We start from the raw sequence: 20,363 nt of genomic DNA, 5'->3' as shown, positions 1-20,363 counted from the left end.
TGCTAAGCCTGAAGGAATCGAGAAGGAGCAAACGAACAACACACTGTTTTGCCCACAAAGTAAGTGTGACAAGACAAAATTCTCAGGTTAAGCTATTTAGTAGAATTTCTAACTGTAGAAAAATCATCTCTGGGATTTGGATTACTCTGAAGAAAAAAAAATAAAACAAAAACTTGGATGCTCTTTCCATGCACACCTAAAGAATCTGTCATGGAGAGAAGCCCTTTCTGGGTGAGAGTCTTTGGGGTGGGCTCATTTTCCACAGGGTAATAAGGGTAAGCACTATTGAGAATTGTCATTATTGTCATTATGATTATCATACTTTAAGGATAAAGAAGAGGCACAGTGAGAGACGTTGCCAGGATGCTCCTGCTTAGGGATGAGAATTAAAACCCTTGACTGGGACAGGATTCCTTCTAATACATCATGTCTTTTTAAAACTCCTCCTCAAACTCTGTTGAAGATGTTGAAGGATCTGCGTGGCATTGTCTGTTGCACTATTATATTAGTAATTTAATTTAAATATATCCATACTGTGCTTTGATTGACAGTATTTAGGGTACTGTCACAGACTCCAAAGCAGTATTTGACTGACACTGTTAGTATGGTCGTATAAAAATCTCCATCTAAAAAGTTGTACACCATCTAGAACATTCCTCAAGGTGAGGCTTTGTCTACCAGTGTGTTCTCTATAGAGATGCCTTCCAACTCACAAATCCATCACAAATTGGAATAGTAGAAGTCAAAATACATTTACCATACTTAGCCTATGGGACACCATAGATCAGCAACACATGTGTTTGCTCCCATAATCCCATCCTGGCTCAAAGCAGAGGATGCCTGCCACTCCCTAGCCTCACTAGAGGGTGTGGCTATATCACTAGTCAGGGGAAAGGGTGATGTTTAGACTTAAGCTGCTTACTGTTTCTACTGACTGCACATCACTTTCATACTACAGTGACTGGAGCCATCATAAGTCAGGGACCATTGTGTAAATCTATTTGGCAGCCTCATCTACATACACTGTGTGTGTGTGTGTATGTGTGTGTGTGTGTGTGTGTGTGTGTTCCTATGAAAGATGAATATATGTGTATGTGCATATGGAGGTATACTTCAGGTGCTATCTACCTTATTTTTGTAAGACAAGGCCTCACGCTAACCTAGTAAGTAAGATGAGTCTGCTGGCCAGCAAACCTGAGAGATCCCCCTGTCTCTGCCTCCCCAGAGCTGAGATTGCAAATATACACTACCATGCCTAGTTTTTTTCCCCCACTGTGGGTTCTGAGTACCAAACTTAGGACCCCAGGGTAAGCATTCTCCTGACTAAGCTACCTTCCCAGGCCTAGGCACAATGCTTTAATGGCAGCTACATCATTGGTACACATCTCCTTTCTGGGCTCAGACTCCTGCAGTTAGCCTCAGCTGCACTTACAGGCTTGCAGGTCTAACAGATACCTCAGAAGCACCCTGCTGGCAGAGGGAAGCATAAAAGTATATAAAAAAAATTGAATCTGCCTTCATCAATGTTGTTCCTCTTGTACTCAGCCACAATTCATTCACAAATCTAGTTGACACCACTTTCAAGTTAGGTCAGAGTTGACCCACTACTTGCCACATCTTCTTCTGCTGTAGTCCTTTCTCTGGCTGGACTATGTAAATGATTTCCTAACCGAGCTGCATGTGGTTGGTACATTTGAGAAACTCCAGCCATCAGTAAGTAGAGGCAGGAACATCACAAGTCGGAGGCCAGCCTAAGCGAGACGGTAACAGCCCATCGCAAAAATAAAAAAAAAACCCGGATTCAGTAATTTCCTAACTGACCTCCTGACCATCCCCTCATCCCCTACAGAAAGATGGTTCCCTTCAAGAATGTGCCAAATTCATCGGAGCATGCCCTTCCTCCACTGGTCCTTTTCACAGCTTCCCTATGTTCCACGGAGCTAGAACCCTTCACATCAGTCATCCTCAAGCCCCACCCCCACCCCTAAACATCACGGCCTGCTACTCTGACTTTGTCGCAGCCACAGCAGCCTTCTCCTTTATCTCAGAATACACTGATCAGTCCCTGAAGTCATTCTACATTTGGCTCGCTTCTCCTGGAAGTGTCTTTCCAACGATATCTCTAAATCTTACTCTATGGCTTACTGATGGTCTCTGAACACAAATGACTTTACCAAGAAGTCTTTCCATAGTGAGCCAACCCCTCCCCTGCCTCCCACTTCCTGATTGCCCATGCTTTACTAGTTCAGCCCATAAACAGCCTCTTAATTTTCTCCAGTACCCACCCCTGTCCATCTCAGTAAATACGTCGTTACTTGTCTCCTGAACCCTTCCGGTAGGAGTAAGCAATCTGAGAAATCAGGAAATTAGCTTTGACAACCGCCACTCACAGCACTTAAGAGGGTACCAAGCACACACCGCACACTTAATGCATGTTGGTGGGATGAGTGAATGTAAAATGTTAACAACCATGGGAATTGCAGCTAGGGAAATGGCTTAGTAGGCCAAGCGTTTTCTGTGCAAGTATGAGGATATGAATTTGGATCCCCAGCCGTCTTATAAAAGCTGAGCAAGACAGTGTATACCTATAAGCCCAGTCAACACTACGGGACTGAGAAACAGGGCAGGAGCACCCCAGAAGACTGCACACATGCATGCACGTGCACACGCAGGTGCATACACACACACACACACACACACACACACACACACACACACGGAATTAATATAATCCATGAGAGAGAGGAAGTCCTCCGTAAGGAAGGAAATCATATAATCAGTAAGAATTTTGCTGTGAAACAAATGGTGGTTTTGGGAGAAACTGAATTGCATCAAGAAATTGCCTAAGGTCCCAGAGATATGAAAATGTTGCATCTAATGATAAGGAAAAATATTTCACAAACATAGAACATTTCTTTCACACACACACACACACTGTAATTGTCTAATGTCTTCTATGTCTTCTCTCATTAGATACTAATTTCCAGGATAATTTGCCACTGACTCTTCCATCCAATGTGGTTGAAGGATCTGCCAGGGCTACACATTCCGTTCTGGGTAAGTCTCTCAGTCCAGGCTCTAGCAGCTGTTCCTCGATGTAATACTGGGTGTGACTACTGACGTCACTGAGCTCCAGATGTTAGACTGAGGATAGGAGCGGCAAGTTCAGGGCCACCCTGAGCATGAGTGAGACAACAGGTTGAACAGATGCCACTTGACAGCTGAGAAGGGCTGTGTTATCTTCCAGCGATCCGTGGGATGACAGTGTTTCCTAGAGGATATGGAAATTATAATTCTGTTTTTCCAGACACCATGGCCCATCAGAAAAGATGTCGTCTCTTGCCATTCACTTTCTTTACTGCTCCCTATGTGTCCTGGAGCCATCTGTTTTTCTCATTTCTTATATAACCTTTTTATCTTTCCTTCTATTAATAGCATGGTCTCTTGCTTATATTTTCTTAATACAATATAAGCCATCTCCATATCTCTTTATATTTCTCTTTATTCCTCAGGTGATATACTAGGCTCTGCAATGCAAAACCTCCAGAATCTTCTCCAGATGCCCTATGGCTGTGGGGAACAAAACATGGTCCTTTTTGTCCCCAACATCTATGTTCTTAACTACCTGAATGAGACACAACAGCTGACAGAGGAGATCAAGTCCAAAGCCATTAACTACCTCATCAGTGGTAAGCAACTTTACCAACATATCTAAATGCCTTCTGTTTGGTTAAGATTTGGTCATTAAAGCTGGGCAGTGGTGGCGCATGCCTTTAATCCCAGCACTTGGGAGGCAGAGACAGGCAGATTTCTGAGTTCGAGGCCAGCCTGGTCTACAGAGTGAGTTCCAGGGCAGCCAGGACTACACAGAGAAACCCTGTCTCGAAAAACAAAAACAAACAAACAAAAATTGGTCATTATTGTTGTTGTGATTTCCAACCAAATGCCCCTCTTGAAAACAACCTTAGAAGCGTGTGATTAAAACATCTTTACTCAATGGTTCTTTCATAGGGTTGAGATAAATAATAATTGTCTAACGTCGCTCCACTTAATAAATGACTGAAATTCACTCCCCAGGGTACCAGAGGCAGCTGAACTACCAGCACAGCGATGGCTCATACAGCACATTCGGGAGCCATGGTGGTCGAAACAGCCAGGGGAATACTTGGTAAGATGAAGTTGTGTCTTCCTGCTCTGCTAATCCGAGGCCACTTCAGGAGTCTAGAAATAGTTGTTCTCTTGCACCTGGGGCTTTTCTCCAGAAGATTTACTCATTACTAAAATTCCACATGCCAACCCTACTGATCCCTACAAACCCGTTGCTCCACCAGCACAGATGATAACAGTGAAATCAAAGAGGCAGAGGTGTGAAGCAGGAAGCGCAGTTGTCCACAGTGATGGGGAAGGGTTCTCGCTGCCCTTAGGAGAAGGCAAGGCAGAGGGCAAGGAAAGAGAGGGGATGCAGTTTTGATGGGAGGGTGCTCTAACAGTTCAAAAAAAATCTATTCTATAAGAGCAAAGGAGTGACACTATCAACTAATATCCCCAAAATGAGCCCCACTGATCCGCAGGCAACACATAGTGAGCCCTAAAAGTAAGGTTACCCTGCTGTCTCCATCTCTTTTTCTGCTGGACAGGCTCACTGCATTTGTACTCAAGGCCTTTGCTCAAGCTCAGTCGTACATCTTTATAGAGAAGACACACATCACAAATGCTTTCAACTGGCTCTCCATGAAACAAAAGGAGAACGGTTGTTTCCAACAGTCTGGATCCCTGCTCAACAATGCGATGAAGGTGAGACCCTGCTTCTCCGCCAGAGTCTCAAGGTTGCAATGTGTAACCTGAAGAGTTCTCTGGTCCTTCAGGCTGGAGAGGCGAGTTCGTGGTTAAGAATGGCTAGTGCAATCCAGGCAGTGGTGGCGCACGCCTTTAATCCCAGCACTTGCGAGGCAGAGGCAGGCAGATTTCTGAGTTTGAGGCCAGCCTGGTCTACAGAGTGAGTTCCAGGACAGCCAGGGCTACACAGAGAAACCCTGTCTCGAAAAACAAACAAACAAACAAAGAATGGTTAGTGCTATTGCAGAGGACCTGTTTGGTTCCCAGCATCCTTCTCAAGAGGCTCACAACCACCTGTAACTACAACTCCAGATGACCCAATGCACCCTCTCTTCAGGAATCAGTGGGTACTGCACTCAGGCACAAACCCACACATACATAAACACATATACGCATGATTTTAAAATCTTAAAAGAAAAAGGAAAGAGCTCTCCAGTCCTGATGACAGAAGTCGGAGGGTCTAATGCTATTAAAACAGACTCAGCAGACTCTGACCAGCAAATACTGAGATGTGTGAGCGTTCTCTCTCTGTTCCTTCCAGGGTGGTGTGGAGGATGAAGTGACTCTCTCTGCCTACATCACCATCGCACTGCTGGAGATGCCCCTGCCTGTCACTGTACGTATATACCCATCCCTATACCTCCTTCACAAATATAAGGAATAAGAGAGAAAGAAAGAAAGGAAGAGAGGGAGAGAGAGAGAGAGAGAGAGAGAATAGAACCCTAGCCTCCTAAGGAAAACTCCAGTTTTGATGGTCTTTGATCTTGGTACATTTCACTGTGACAGGATTGAGCAAGTCCTTTTAAGAAGATTTGGAGGAAATTCCTCCCTGGTTGTAACAGAGTGGCTCTTGACCCAGAGTTAAGAGTCCTGAGGTGTGTGAGAGTCCTTAACCTAGTCCTGTAACTCTGAAATTGCCTTTCACCTTCTTTTACAGCACAGCGTTGTTCGCAATGCTCTATTTTGCCTGGAAACGGCCTGGGCCTCCATCTCACAGAGCCAAGAAAGTCATGTCTATACCAAGACATTGCTGGCCTATGCCTTTGCCCTGGCAGGAAACGAGGCCAAGCGAAGCGAACTGCTGGAATCCCTAAACAGAGACGCGGTGAATGAAGGTAGGCACTTCTACTGCAGAGTATGCTTAACTGATGTCACCAGCGATACAAAGGCAGAGTCCCTCTTGTCCAACCTTAACCAGAAAGAGAACAAGAGAAACTGTCATTGATCTAACACCTAAGTGATAGGAACCAGTGTATTGGCGCACACATTACTGATTTTATATAATCCAGCTGCTGGTGCTATACATGTACTTAAGAGACCTAAAGACTCCCCTGTGGTCATGTGGGAGCTTGGTGTGCTTCCTTGCTAAAGACCTCCCATTGCCAGGCAAGGTGGCTCACACCTTTCATCCCAGCCTTAAAAAACAGAGACCGGTAGCTCTCTGAGTTCAAGTTTGAGGCCAGCATGGAGCTAGATGTGAGGACATGTCTCAAAGCACAAGAAGCATGCCTGTGACTGCTTAAAGCATTTGTGCATTTCATTTGTGCCAATTCATTAGCTGAGCTAACTGTCATTCATAGGCTAGATTTTAAAACCATGTTTTAAGCTTAAAATTCCATCCTCCCACTGGGCGGTGGTGGCGCACGCCTTTAATCCCAGCACTTGGGAGGCAGAAGCAGGAGGATTTCTGAGTTCGAGGCCAGCCTGGTCTACAGAGTGAGTTCCAGGACAGCCAGGGCTACACAGAGAAACCCTGTCTCAAAAAAAAAAAAAAAAAAAAAAAAAAAAAAAAAATTCCATCCTTTCTGTTTGAAAGAGGATTCCATGCACTGGCAGCGTCCTGGGAAAGTTCAGGAGGTGAGGGCCTTATCTCACAAGCCACGGGCCCCTTCTGCTGAGGTGGAGATGACGGCTTACATGCTTCTCGCCTATCTTACCTCTGAGTCTTCCCGGCCTACACGGGACCTGTCTTCCTCGGACCTGACTACAGCATCCAAGATTGTGAAATGGATCAGCAAGCAACAAAACTCTCATGGGGGCTTCTCCTCCACTCAGGTCTGTGGAAAGACCCTAGGAGGGACAGAGAAATCCGTTAATCTATGTATAAACACGGACATATTCTGGGAACTAAATAGCGGAATCACCAATGCTTCTAACTTATACTTTTACCATTCTTCCATCACCAAGTCCCACCTAATTCACATATGGAGCACTGCTTGGTCCCCCTTATCTTCTCCTCACAGGGGTCCTCATCACCACAAGAAAAAAAAAACTATTACTTCCACGAGAAAAAAAATAATTTTATTTTCATGCACAGACTAAAATTCTCCACTATTCTACCTAAGCTATTTCCTGTCCACAGTAGTTACAGGAAATATGCTGTGCAGCCCTTCTGCTGTTGTCGGAATGTGCTTGCTGCCATTTCTGGGACCACTTGAAACATTCCAGCTCCTCCACGATGCTCCTCTCCCTTCTACATAAATATTTTTCATTATTCAAGAGTTATCTTATTTCTCATTTTTAGTCTTCTTTCTCTCTTAGCCTACATTTTCTTCCCCGTTTCTAACTTGCAACAAATACTGCAATACGGGTTTATAAATTACTAGGGTCATATTTCTGTATAGATTGTAACTTGTGCAAATGATAAGACTGATTCCTCCTGATGTAGATAGATTGGGTCCCCGTTAGTAGGCAGGACTGGACCCTGAAGGGAAGCAGCGCTGCCACTGTACATTTCCGTGTGGCTTGGCTATTGATGCTCTCGCTGCTATTTCTCCATCTTTTTCTCAGGACACAGTGGTGGCTCTTCAAGCCCTCTCCAAATACGGAGCTGCCACTTTTACGAGAAGTAAGAAAGAAGTGTCTGTCACCATCAAGTCCTCAGGGACCTTCTCTCATACTTTCCACGTCAACGATGCCAATCGCCTACTCCTGCAAGAAGTCCGGCTGCCAGACCTGCCGGGAAATTACGACATCAAAGGCTCAGGGTCAGGATGTGTGTACCTCCAGGTGAGGCCTCCAGGACCCAGAGAATGGGCAGGTGGGAGAGGAAATGTTGCGGGTTACATTTCATTGCACAATCAAAACGGAAATCTGTGCTAAGGGAAGAGTTGAGTTACTTAAAAGAGGCTGCAAGGTGTTCCCACGTTGAGATAAAGAATTTTACTGTTGTTGTTTTCAGACATCTCTAAAGTACAACATCCTCCCAGAAGCAGATGGAAGAGCGCCCTTCGCTCTGCAGGTCAACACTCTCCCCCTAAACGCTGATAAGGCCGGAGATCACAGAACATTCCAGGTTCACATCAACGTAAGGTAAATCCTAAACTGCAAACAGTTGGCTTACAGAACATGTAAAGGGGGGTAGGGTGGGGCATGCATTATTGTGCAAAGTTATGCTTTAAAAAAAAAATCTGTTAATGCATTGTGCAAAGTTATGCTTTACAAAAAATCTGTTAATGCATTGTGCAAAGTTATGCTTTTTAAAAAAATGGGCTTTTGTATTTGTTAACAAGGACATTTTCTTAACACTTACTGAAAGGCCTTAGCATTGAGACTATCTCTCAGGAATATACACATATACATAAACATTCTTCTGTACACACACACACACACATATATATATACATATATATATATACACACACACACATATTATATATATTCTATCTGAAAAGAGGAGAGAATAATGGTGAGATTTCCAAACTAGTACACAGGTATGATAGAAAGAGAAGCTGAGTGGGAAAGTTTAGACTTCTGGCTTCAGTTAGTCCTGAGGAATGCTGTCAGAAGGACTGACCTCCGTGTGTTATCTACACAGCTACACTGGAGAACGACCCAGCTCTAACATGGTCATTGTTGATGTGAAGATGGTATCAGGCTTCATACCTGTGAAGCCATCCGTGAAAAAGGTAAAGCCTAGACCATCAGTAGAAGAAGTCTAATGCTAAACCATTGGTAGAAAGGGCTAACCTTAAACCATTGGTGAAAAGGGCTAACCTTAAACCATTGGTAGAAAGGGCTAACCTTAAACCATTGGTGAAAAGGGCTAACCTTAAACCATTGGTGAAAAGGGCTAACCTTAAACCATTGGTGAAAAGGGCTAACCTTAAACCATTGGTAGAAAGGGCTAACCTTAAACCATTGGTAGAAAGGGCTAACCTTAAACCATTGGTAGACAGGGCTAACCATAAACCATTGGTGAAAAGGGCTAACCTTAAACCATTGGTGGCAGTGTCGTACTCTTTGTTGATTTAATTGTATTGACGTAGTTTTCACAGAACTTACTCCACAAACCTGCCTCTCCACAGTAAAATTCCATCATTTACTATGGTTTATACTGGTTAGGGTGTCTTAATTTCTAGCTTCACACTCAATGTACTAGCAAACCATTAGCTATTAGGTATGTGGACACACTTTCAAGAAATATGTATCCACACACATATATATGGATCTCCTTATACATTCCTAGGATATGGATATATCACATATATGTGTCTATTCACATACATATAAATAGAAAGAATTTGATAGGTATCATCATTATGACCAATATTCCTAAAGAAATAAAAGTCAGCAGTTTGTATTCTCCATAGACACCTTTACTAAGATAAATGCCTGCAAACTGCTCCCACCATAAACCTTACTCACTCCCTCAACAGCTCCAAGACCAGCCGAGCATCCAGAGGACTGAAGTGAGCACCAACCATGTTCTAATCTACATTGAAAAGGTAAGACTCTGCGACTCTGTGGGGTCTGTAAGAAGTGATGGAAGGTCTAATAAGACCGTCAAGAGCCAGGTGATGGTGGCACGCGCCTTTAATCCCAGTATTTGAGAGGCAATGGCCAGCAGATCCCTGTGAGTTCCAGGCTAGCCTTGTCTACAGAGCGAGCTCCAGGGCAGCAAGGGCTACATAGGGAAACACTGGAAAAATATCTTGAAAAAGAACAATAACAATAAAAGGCCATCAAGAGTTCAGAGTCAGTCTTGCTGCCACTCCTTTATTACACACTTGAGTGCACACGCACGCGCACACACACATGGACAAAATCGCTACAAAGGAAAATGGGACCAGGACTGATCAGCAAAGCTAAATTTATGACACTTGACCACTCACAGAATTTTTGTATGTCGTCATTTGTTAGCTGTTATACAGATGGAAGTATGTCCCGTTCTCTTCCAAGCTGTGAAGTGGGAGACAGCACATTCATACAGCTCGACAGAGCTCAACAAGACGGTGACTAATAACTAAGTTAACCACTGAGTCTGTTTCTCTCCTCTCCTCTCTGCAGCTAACCAATCAAACCTTGGGTTTCTCCTTCGCGGTGGAACAAGACATCCCAGTAGAGAACTTAAAGCCAGCCCCCATAAAAGTCTACGATTATTATGAGACGGGTGAGTGGAACCCTGGCACACTGAGCTTTGATAGGAGACAGTGCCTAGTTTAATAAAAGGTTACCTTAAACAAAATTCCACAACTTTTCACTGGGAACAAAAGTGAGTCTATGGTCAGGTATAGTTATGGTTTTGTTTATTGACCTCGGGCACACCTTAAACAAGCCTTAGAGCTATTCTGATGAAGGCATCATGAGTTCCAAAATCTCCCTTCAGAGTTACTTGCTCAGAGATAGAAAGGTAGAACGGCAATATTTTTTTTACGATCACATCTTACTACTGATATGTGACATAAAGCCTAGCATTTGATCTATATTCTATGTGCTGTAGATAATCCCCCCAGTGGGGCTAGGGGGATGGTATATAGTCGGAAGTTCTTCCATCTGGTCCCAACTCTGAACTTGATTATCCTATTAATGATGTCGCCTCCTTAACTGAGCATGCACAGTCAGAGCAAGCCTGGAGTCCGCCCCTCACTTCTGCTCCTTAGCCCTGGGTCTCTTAGGCTCCACTCCCAATGAAAAGAACTTACTTTAGCTTGTATTTTCGGATTTTTTTCCACAACTAACCACTTTCTGCCCAATCACTTCTGTGTTCTAGATGAATTCACCGTTGAAGAATACAGCGCCCCTTTCGGTGATGGTACAGTATATAGAATCTTAGGCCAACTTAAAGAATGCAAATGAGTTCCTGCTTAAGTCTCCATACTAGGCTGTTTAGTTAAACATTTTGTATTATTAATTGGACTGCATCAAATACACTGTAGAATTTCTTTAACAGAAAAATTGCTAGTGAAATATAATTACTTGTACTGGAGTGATTTGTTTTTAACTAAATTTATGAATTTGAGAGATGTATTTGAGAGAAAACATGAAGTTGGGTAGGAAGGTGGAAAGGAACTGGGAAGAGATGGAAAGGAAAAAGAGTATGACCAAAAATACATAAAATTCTTCAAATTAAGAAATATACATACATATAATTTTTGTGATAAAAATTAAATCATCTATTGTTTACATTCTATACACATACACACATTTTTCTAAGACACTTTTACATGTGTCTTGGTTACATTCAGTGTCACTGAAATTAGCCATGTGGCACAGCAGGGGAGGTCTCATACATAAGACATTCCTTTAGATTGATTGACAGGGTCACTCTTTCACAATGAATCATTTTCTACAATACCTTTGGTTCTCATTTTTAAACTTTGGAGAAAATCTTAGAACTGTTTTGTTGTTAAAGAAAATTAAAATTAAAGATTTATAATTGAATGTTAAAATTAGTTCTTTCGGTAGATGTGCAACTTCCCTTGATATTTCTGACTATTCTCCTGTTTAGGCTCTGAACAAGGAAATGCTTAAAAAGAGAAACCTATAGATTTCCTCAAAAGAACTCCTCCACACTTGAAGAACCAAGACCTGTTAGAAGAAAGAACAGCGAGATAAATGGGAAGGAATTAAAAACCCATTAAATTTATATGTTGAATAAAACTATGACATTTACAACTGTGTTTTCTTTTTGTACTTCTATCTTTACATTTATTTTCTGAAATAAGGCTTTTATTCGCTACAGCACTTTTAGCAATTCCTAAAGAAGTTATAGAAAGAGAGATACTGGGAAACACTATAAAAGGAAATTCAAAAAAAAGTGTTTGTTTAACCCACAAGGACATGGGGAAAATGAACCTGTTTTCTAACCTTGGAAAACAGCCCAAATGCTCATCAGTAAGCACAATGATGGTCACACAAACTGTGGCATATGCATATCAGGGTATGACTGCACAATATTAGACGGTAAACACGATCAATAAATGAGCCTGCCTACGGGTGTTTTCAATAAACTAAGAGATCCAGATAAAGAAAGAGATGGTGTCAGAAGTAAGGGTGACCAGGTTGTTTTTTTGTTTTTTTTTTTCTTTTCCAGTTTATTCTTAAAACTGTTTCTAGCTGGGCAGTGGTGGCACACGCCTTTAATCCCAGCACTTGAGAGGCAGGGATAGGCGGTTTCTGAGTTTGAGGCCAGCCTGGTCTATAGAGTGAGTGAGTTCCAGGACAGCCAGAGCTATACAGAGAAACGCTGTCTTAAAAAAAAAAAAAAAAAGCTGTTTCTGACTGTAATATATAATTTCACTTGATGTACCTCATGAGGACACTTAAAATGCTTACAAATGAAAACAACCAACAGAACCGTGGTGGTTTGTTTATGCTTGTCCCAGGGAGTGGCACTATTTGTAGCTGTGGCCTTGTTGGGGTAGGTGTGTCACTATGGGCGTGGGCTTTAAGATCCTCCCCCTAGCTGCCTAGAAGCCAGTCTTCTCCTGGCGGCCTTCAGATGAAGAGGTAGAAATAACAGCTCTTCCAACACCATACCTGCCTAGATGCTGCCATGCTCCTGCCTTGATGATAATGGACTGAACCTCTGAACTTGTAAACCAGCCCCAACTAAATATCGTCCTTATAAGAGTTGCCTTGGTGTCTGTTCACAGCAGTAAAACCCCAACTAAGACAAGAACTTTATTTTATTTGCATATTTTTTTGCTGAACGTGTTCTCATAGCTGGAAGTTTTTGTTGCTTTGGTTGCTTCTAGAATATCTCCTCTTTTGAGCAGCCTCGTCTTCTGGCTTTGGAACAATTTGTTTGTTTTCAGTGTGGGTTATCTCTGTGTATCGGGGCAGGGGGAGCTCACTCATGGGCTAATGACCATCCTGGATGCTTTGTTCAGCTGAACACGAGAGAATCTACGCCTAAATCCTCATGCTGAACTTCTGGATCTCGGGTGCCTTGTCTCATCACTGTTTGCTCCCAGAAGTTACGGCCTACCTCTCAGGAAACATCATCCATAGCTACTCGGCCTGAGATGTTAGATAGACACTTAATTCCAAAGAAACCCACACTGGTGGGTTACAAAGTCCCACAGACAACAGCAGGAACGTGCAGAGACATTTCTGAGTGTGTCTGCTCATCCTCTGACATGCCACAAAGTTGTAAAGGTCAGACGAGGAGCAGAGCAATCGCTCGGGATTCCTGAGCTCAGCCTGACCTAAGAATGGAAATCAGGGCATGGAAAATCCTAAATGCGTTTTAAACTCTGGTATGTAGATCGTGTGCTTCCTTCACAGCGTGACAGGGCACGAAGCACAAACCGAAGATCTACAGATTGATTCAGGAAATGTCTGGTGCAGTCATCTGCCCAAGCATCAATTGGCCCAATACCAACTTTCTCATTTAGAGACTTTTCTGGAGAGTTTCACAATTGCAGTGTTTTTGTAAAGGAATCTGGGTGATGTTCTCAGGCTCCACACAGTGACTGGAAGCTGAGGAGCTATAGCCAGGCTCAGGTGGAAAGTGGGTTCTGCTTTAGCCTGGGTGTGCTTTGCCATCATGAGGACCCTGTTAGCAGCAGAGTGGGATGCTCAGATGACAACTAACTGGGAAGGGTGCGAATGAAAGGGCAGAGCCTGCAGACCCTACTTTCTCTACTCCTTGTGGTCTTGGAGGAGCCTGAGGGAGGAGCAGTGTGTACAGAAACCAGGAGAGAGGCTGTGTAATGCATGTTGTGATCATAAAAAGAGAAAGAGCTATAAGAATATGTTCTGGCAAGGTGTGGGGGAAGGGGGTGCCTCAGCAGGCCATGTTGAGGCATCCTTTCCCCCTGAGGAACCAGACACACGCCGGTATAGTATAGAATAGAGTTTATTTAGGGCATGGGGAGGGGAGTTAAGAGGGTAGCAGAGGCAGAGAAAGGCAGAGAGAAGGAGAGAGTAGAGAAGTAGGGGATGGCCATGACCACGTGGAGAGAGGGGGGAAGGGAATGGGGAGAAAGAGGGAGCAAGGGGAGAAGAGACAAGGGAGAGAAGCAGGAGTAAGACAGAGAGGAGGGGGCAAGCAGCCCCTTTTATAGGGCCAGGCCTACCTGGGCGTTGCCAAGTAACCATGGGGAGGAGCATACCAGGCTGCTGCCAGGTATCTGTGGGGGCAGAGTTTATACAGAATGCTAACATATCCACGTTTTGGTTTAGTTAAGAAAGAAAAAATTAGAAAGAGGTGATGGCAAAGTAGGAATAGGGTCGTCATGATATCTGGCTGTTTCATGCTGACATTGGGGCGACATGTCTCTGGGGAACCTAGAGGAATGAGTATGGGGATGTTTGTCCAGTCTTAGGAGAGTTGGCTGTTTCCTTGCTGTCCAGGGCCTGTGGAGCCGTCTGAGGATAGGCCAGAAGAAGCAGGTCCAGTAAGAAGTGTCTGTGTCTGAGAGGAGATGGAGCCTCTGAAGGTTGTAGCTGGAGCTGTCCTGGATGTAGTTAAGTGCCTGGACTTGACAAGATGTTGAAACACACTATTATAGGTAGAGAATAAGATTAAGAGCATTTGGGAGAAAGAAAATATTTTCCTTAAGATGTACAATTGAAACCCAGAGGAATCCCACCCTTTAGAATAGGTAGTAACTGGGAACTATGGACAGATGTACTTATCTGGATGGAGTCTATTTTGTCCATGAGAGGAAGATCTGAGTGGATTTTCTGTAGCTTATAAGTTTATAAAAGAGGTAACATGAATTAGCAACATGAGCAATCTTTAAGATGATCCTTTTCATAATGCAATAAAAGTTTAAAAAAAAGGTGATCCTTTTATGGAGCAGAAGGAACAAGATTAACAAGTTGGATCGTATAGTAGAATGTTTTATTAGAGTTAGGCAAATTTATAGGAACTCAGATAATATTAGGACAGTGGCATAGCAAGAAGAGGAAATATGAAGCATTTAATTTATGGAAACATAGATTAGGTAAGGAGATAACAAATTATATCTGGGAGAGCTTTCTGCTAGCTGCCAATGTAGTCAGAAGTCTGAGAAATAAACAAAAATCTAGCAACGTATCCTAGAAACTTGGAGTGGGTAAGTGGCATAGGTACTGCCTTCAAATGTCGGGAATCATTGACACGTGGGAACTAGAAGAAATGAGTCCAGTTGTGGTCTGGGAAGAGATTCGGATGTCTGTGTCAGGCTCTTCAGAAGCCAAGCTGAGTCCTAGGCACATGCTGGCCTCCAGAGTGCCTTTTTTGTGACAAGTTATCAGCTACAAGCTTCCCATCTCTAACTGAGGGTACAGAATGTGCAAAGTTCCAGATCCTATGCGTTCACAAGCTGACATGTCAACTTTTCCATGCCCGGTTCAGTGTCTGAAAATGAACTGATTCAGTATAGTCCCCTACAGAGATCAGACCACAGAGGAAACCTGTTCAAATGTCCCACAGTACAAGCCTGAGTCAAGATAAAGAAGGCAAGTACTGAAAAGGAAGATAATCCGTGCCTTCAAATCTCAGGCAGCTGTGTTACAAGGCTGGGAGGATGTCCCCACCATAGTTGCATATCAGACTATGCCATCTTTGAGATCCCACTGGGAGGCCGTCAACCACAGTGCCTAGGGTGATCCAGGCCAGTCTCATCCAGGCTCTGTTTACACAGCTGCTGTCTCCTGCAGCTCTCTCCTGCTCAGCTGTGAAGTCTGATAAATCAGAGACAGTCTCTCTGATAAAGACAAACCCAATAGTTGAGCAGCTAACAGGGGCCTGCTCTGTCTGGTGGGTTGAGAAAGCAAGCATAAAGGAGAAGTAGAAGCACGCGGGTGGGTGGGGGGTGGGGCTGGGCAATGAGAAGAGGACATGGTCACCAGAACTTCCTGCTGGTTGAGTGGCCCTGCCCCATGGCACATGTTGCTACAGCCAGTGACAAAAGCTCGTCTGTCCTGCAGTTGCATCCACGGTGAGCCAACTAGACTCTGCCACTGAGTTTTCATTTAAAGGGATGATGGGATCCCTGGTGGCTGTCATGCAGAATGCCAGAAACAGTCAGCAAGAGTCTGCTCCTCCTGGCATCATTCAGTGCTAGCCCTCATGGACATTGGTCCGCTGTGGCCCACTGGAAGCCTGATCATCCCTGGAGCCCTGCAGATCTGTAGATAAGACGGGGGATAAAACTTTGAGGAGACCCTTCCTCACACCGTGTTCCCATCGTTTGTCTGTCTGCTGGGGGGAGGGTTGGTTTCTGAAGGAACCGCAAACCAAGAAACAAGTCTCTTAGGTGCACCCCTGCTGTGGGCCTTTCCTGTCCTCCATGCGGGCAGCCAGCAGAGGGGGCAAGAGCCAATCTGTTTTCCCGTCCCTGACTCCCTCCCACTCTACCAAGAGGAAATCAGCCGCAAGGCGGAGCTAGAGGGAGACTGCTGTCCTCAGCACCATCTTTGCAGGAGATTCAATTCAGATCGAAAAACAGGGCCCTGACAAACACATAAATAGACCAGTTCCTCCTTCCCTGACTTCTCAGCCCGGAGCTGATCTTCATTTCACCGAATGTCTAAACGTTCGGAGGGGTTGACATAAAATCCACACTGGAGTCTTTGGGCTCTTTTTCCTTAAAACATCTTTTCGTTTTGTAATTGCCTCTCTCCCGGACCCCCTTATCTCACTTCCTCTTTCTGGAAGCTGGTACTGGGAGAGTGAGAGGGGGGCGGGGGAAGGAAACCTACTCTCTGGGATTCATTGCAAAAAGTGTGAATGGAGCTAAGGATTTGATAGCTGTAGCTGGACTTGGGATGCTGGGCCATTCCTCAGGATCTTCTCTCTGAATTCATGTGTTTGTTTAAAATGTCTTTATTAGAATTAAAAAGCAATAACCCAGGTCATCGGGACCTGGTGAAGTGATGCAGGCTCTGACTTCAAATAAAACCTCCAGTGAAAGAGATTTGTAGCATTAAACAAGGCGTCTTTTGCTGTACACAGTCCTTCACCTGCCTGCTCTAAGCCCTCATTACCCATACTGGGCAAAACTGGGTGAGAATCACGTCAGTGTGTGGCTGCACCAGTTATATGCAGGGGGTGGGGGCGGGCTCGGCACACTGACAGTGAGCAAAGGATGGGACAGTCACTCAAGACTGTTGGTATCAAGAACCAGCTTGGCAGATCAGCTCCAAACACTCAGGAATGTCCGCATAGGTGACACCTGTTGCCAGGGCAACCGCATACCTTCCCAGAGTCCACTTCCCACACTTACCTGCGAACAGGTTACTTTCACAGCCTAAATAAAAGACAGACCCTTCCCCACTTTAGACCTTTTTTTCCTCTGTCTTTCTCTCTTTCCCCTCTTTGTCTCCAATAAATCTCTACCACGTGGAACTGCTTTGGCCTAGTCTGTCCAGATGAGAGCCGCCATTCTGACATATCAGACTGTGCCTCTCACCTGAGACAGGGGACAGTGGAGACCCAAAGTCAAGGAGAGATTCTCAGACACCGGCTTAAAGAAAGACTCCCTGCTTCCCACCCCAGAAATCACTACTCAGCCACCTCCTGATTCTGCTGGGTGAAGACCCTGGGAATTTCCTGTCACCCTGAAGCCTCAAGTGGAATGCCCTGAGGCCAGTGAGTCCGATGGCCTCCGCCTCTCTACTGTCCACCGTCCTCTGGTCAATTACACAATTTTGTACCTGACTTTGTATTTACAGTTTTTATTTGTCTGTCTGGTTTTGTATTCTTTGTTCTAAACATCACTTCCTCAAAACATGACTGTTTAGCTTTAGGGTGGGAAAGGGAAAGAGGTTCAACAGATGTATTAGCAGCAGCAACAGGGGCTCAGGCAGTACAGCAGGGGCTCTGAGGTAACACAAAGCAAGCAGAGCAGGGTGTGGGCTGTTCTAAGGTTTCAGACAGAAGGGAAGGGAAGCAGGCTTAGTTAATATGTGACCTATGCTACATGACCAAGGTAGGGGAATAGATCATACTTGGGTTAAAGACAGGGGTCAATCTGTCTGGGTAAGGGAATGGGGCCTAGTTAATGTGTGAGCCATATACGTGACAGTAGTCTGGTTGCCACTGATCCCTGCATAGCAGGGTGGGGGGTGGGGGGTGGGGGAGTGTGAGGTGAGGGGTGGGAGGAGCCTCTGTGTGTCCTTGCTCTCTTGTAAACTTCTCTGCTTATGGCCTGGTAAACTGGAGGACTTGGGGTCTCAAGTCAGAAAGCGGTTTGCTTCGGGCTGAATTAGCGCATCATTGGGTTAGAAGGTCTCCTTGTTTGGTAGTGGATAGTCAGGAGATCATCCTTGGGTCAGAGACTGGTATTTGAATTCACATACCAGGAGGACACAGGGGGACACTGTCAACTTGTGAAACCGTTTGGAGTTGGATTTGGTGAATTCTGGAAGAAATGAACAAGGATAATTGCAGGAGTTACCAACTGAAGGGCGCATCAAAGGAAGCAGGGTGCACAACACCCAAGTTTTTACTCAACTTCCAAAAAGACACATTTGTTACTCTGTTGGACTTTTTCTGATTTGTTCAAAAGAATGAGTCAGGCTGTTTCTGAGATAGGTTAGAGGAGTTCCTGAGAAGGCAAAAGAGAGTAAAGATAGTTTTTAGTGGGGGTTTCACCATTGTCTGTAAGGTTAATCTCAATCAGAAACAAAGCAGCTTTTGAGTTTACACCAGGAAAACAGCTGAGCAGGGATTAGCAGCTGGAGTCTTGAGTGACAGACACCAACAGGCAGAGAACCAGAAAAACTAGTTTCCTGCACTCCTCTGTAAGGTGTTTGCCAAAGCCCAAAATCATTGTTATTTCCCAGAGGTTACTGAAAACAACTCTGACTTAGGTTCGAACCCAAAACCTCCGAATCCTGGGGTAACCAGCTTGGAACATTATTTCCACCTTGTGGTTCTGGTTTCCAAAATCTGTACCTGTGAGCAATGTGGCATCTCACCTGAGTGATAACTAATCTTCATAATCAGTTTAACTGTATTTAGAGTCACCCAGGAGATACACTTGGGGTTGGGGGTGAGACTACTCCAGTGAGAAATAACTGAGGAGGGGGAGCCCACTCTAAATGTAGACTGCTCTATACCAAAAGCCCCAGACTGAATAATAAAGGAAAAGGCTATTTGCATCTTGTTTTGTAGTATTTGGTTGTTATCTCTTGGAAGGCTGCTCCTTTCTGAAGGGAAAGAGGTAGGGAGTGGATCTGGAGGAGCGAGAAGGTGGTCGGGAGCTGGGAGGAGTGGAGGGAGGAAAGCTGTGGTCAGGATGTGTTGTATGAGAGAAGAGCTATACTCAATAGGGGGGGGGACTGTAAATATTTTCATGTGAGACTTGCTTTGGAATGGACAGCTGTGATGGCTGAGTCGGCCATCTGTGCCTATACTGTGACTGTAGCAACATTTTTATTCTTTGTATAACAGCAAGGAAAAAACTTCATAAATAAAATCTGGACATTTTGGGCTTCTTTAAAATAAAAAAAAAAAATGTAGCCAGGCAGTGGTGGCACATGCCTTTAATACCAGCACTTGGGAGGCAAAGACAGGCAGATTTCTGAGTTCGAGGTCAGCATGGTCTACACAGTGAGTTCCAGAACAGCCAGGGCTACACAGAGAAACCCTGTCTCTAAAAAAATAAATAAATAAATGTGAATAAATAAATAAATGAGTGTAAAGGCCAGTTGAATACAAGCACTCAACTTTATCTGTTTCCTGGTTCCAGCCACACAGCTGCCTCTGGAAATTCCCCAGTGCCATCGCCACCATAATGTCCTGCCTCCCTTCAAACCATGAGCCAAAATGGACCTCTCCACTTTATCAAAACAGAAGAAAAGCAACACTTTGGGAAACAAAAAATAATAATATACCTGAGGAAACATCCCATGTGGGTCTGTGGACAAAATACCGTTGGTTAAAGAAAAGTCATTCCAAACTATTGCCTTGGGAACGATGCCTATTTACAGCTGCTCCCCGAGAACGACCAACATCACAGACCTCACACCCCACTCAGCAAAGCACTTTCCAAGCAGATGGAAGTATGCATAGCCTGCTAAATGCTAGGCAGAGACACAGGAAAGGCAAGACACATCTGGAACCAAAGAGCCTCATGTGAGGACAGCTACCAGGGTGTAACATCTCCTGCCTCTTGGACCCCAAGGACTGTGGTGCTGCTGGCCACTGGGAAACCCTCCATGTTTTGTCCACAGCTTCTTGTAGAAAAACCCTCTGTTAGCATCCAGAATCTGCCCGCAGCAGATATGTGGGCGGGCCCACAGAGCTGTCGCCAGGACAACGACCACCATATTCCCAGAATCCATTGGGCTCAGGCTCCCACCTT

The 20,363-nt window shown here is 44.5% G+C and overlaps 1 protein-coding gene across 4 annotated transcripts in view; it reads left to right on the top strand.

Annotated features, from left to right (window-relative positions):
* LOC116099656 (pregnancy zone protein) overlaps positions 1–11,738 on the top strand; it is a 47,854-nt gene extending 36,116 nt beyond the window's left edge. For all 4 annotated transcript variants that reach the window (XM_031383575.1, XM_031383572.1, XM_031383573.1 and 1 more), the window contains 15 exons: positions 8–59; positions 2,974–3,057; positions 3,513–3,689; positions 4,078–4,168; positions 4,638–4,794; positions 5,378–5,452; positions 5,774–5,951; positions 6,653–6,891; positions 7,627–7,845; positions 8,018–8,148; positions 8,654–8,744; positions 9,495–9,563; positions 10,126–10,228; positions 10,829–10,870; positions 11,567–11,738. In XM_031383575.1, coding sequence (XP_031239435.1) covers positions 8–59; positions 2,974–3,057; positions 3,513–3,689; positions 4,078–4,168; positions 4,638–4,794; positions 5,378–5,452; positions 5,774–5,951; positions 6,653–6,891; positions 7,627–7,845; positions 8,018–8,148; positions 8,654–8,744; positions 9,495–9,563; positions 10,126–10,228; positions 10,829–10,870; positions 11,567–11,589 — 1,731 coding nt within the window. In that variant the 3' untranslated portion in view covers positions 11,590–11,738. The remainder of the gene's footprint in view (positions 1–7; positions 60–2,973; positions 3,058–3,512; positions 3,690–4,077; positions 4,169–4,637; positions 4,795–5,377; positions 5,453–5,773; positions 5,952–6,652; positions 6,892–7,626; positions 7,846–8,017; positions 8,149–8,653; positions 8,745–9,494; positions 9,564–10,125; positions 10,229–10,828; positions 10,871–11,566) is intronic.
* The last annotated feature ends 8,625 nt before the right edge of the window (positions 11,739–20,363 follow it).

The sequence above is a fragment of the Mastomys coucha genome, unplaced genomic scaffold (genome assembly GCF_008632895.1).
Source record: "Mastomys coucha isolate ucsf_1 unplaced genomic scaffold, UCSF_Mcou_1 pScaffold20, whole genome shotgun sequence".
NCBI classification, from domain to species: domain Eukaryota; kingdom Metazoa; phylum Chordata; class Mammalia; order Rodentia; family Muridae; genus Mastomys; species Mastomys coucha.
Note: the sequence above shows the minus strand (reverse complement) of the source record. Positions and strands in the feature narration are given on the sequence as shown.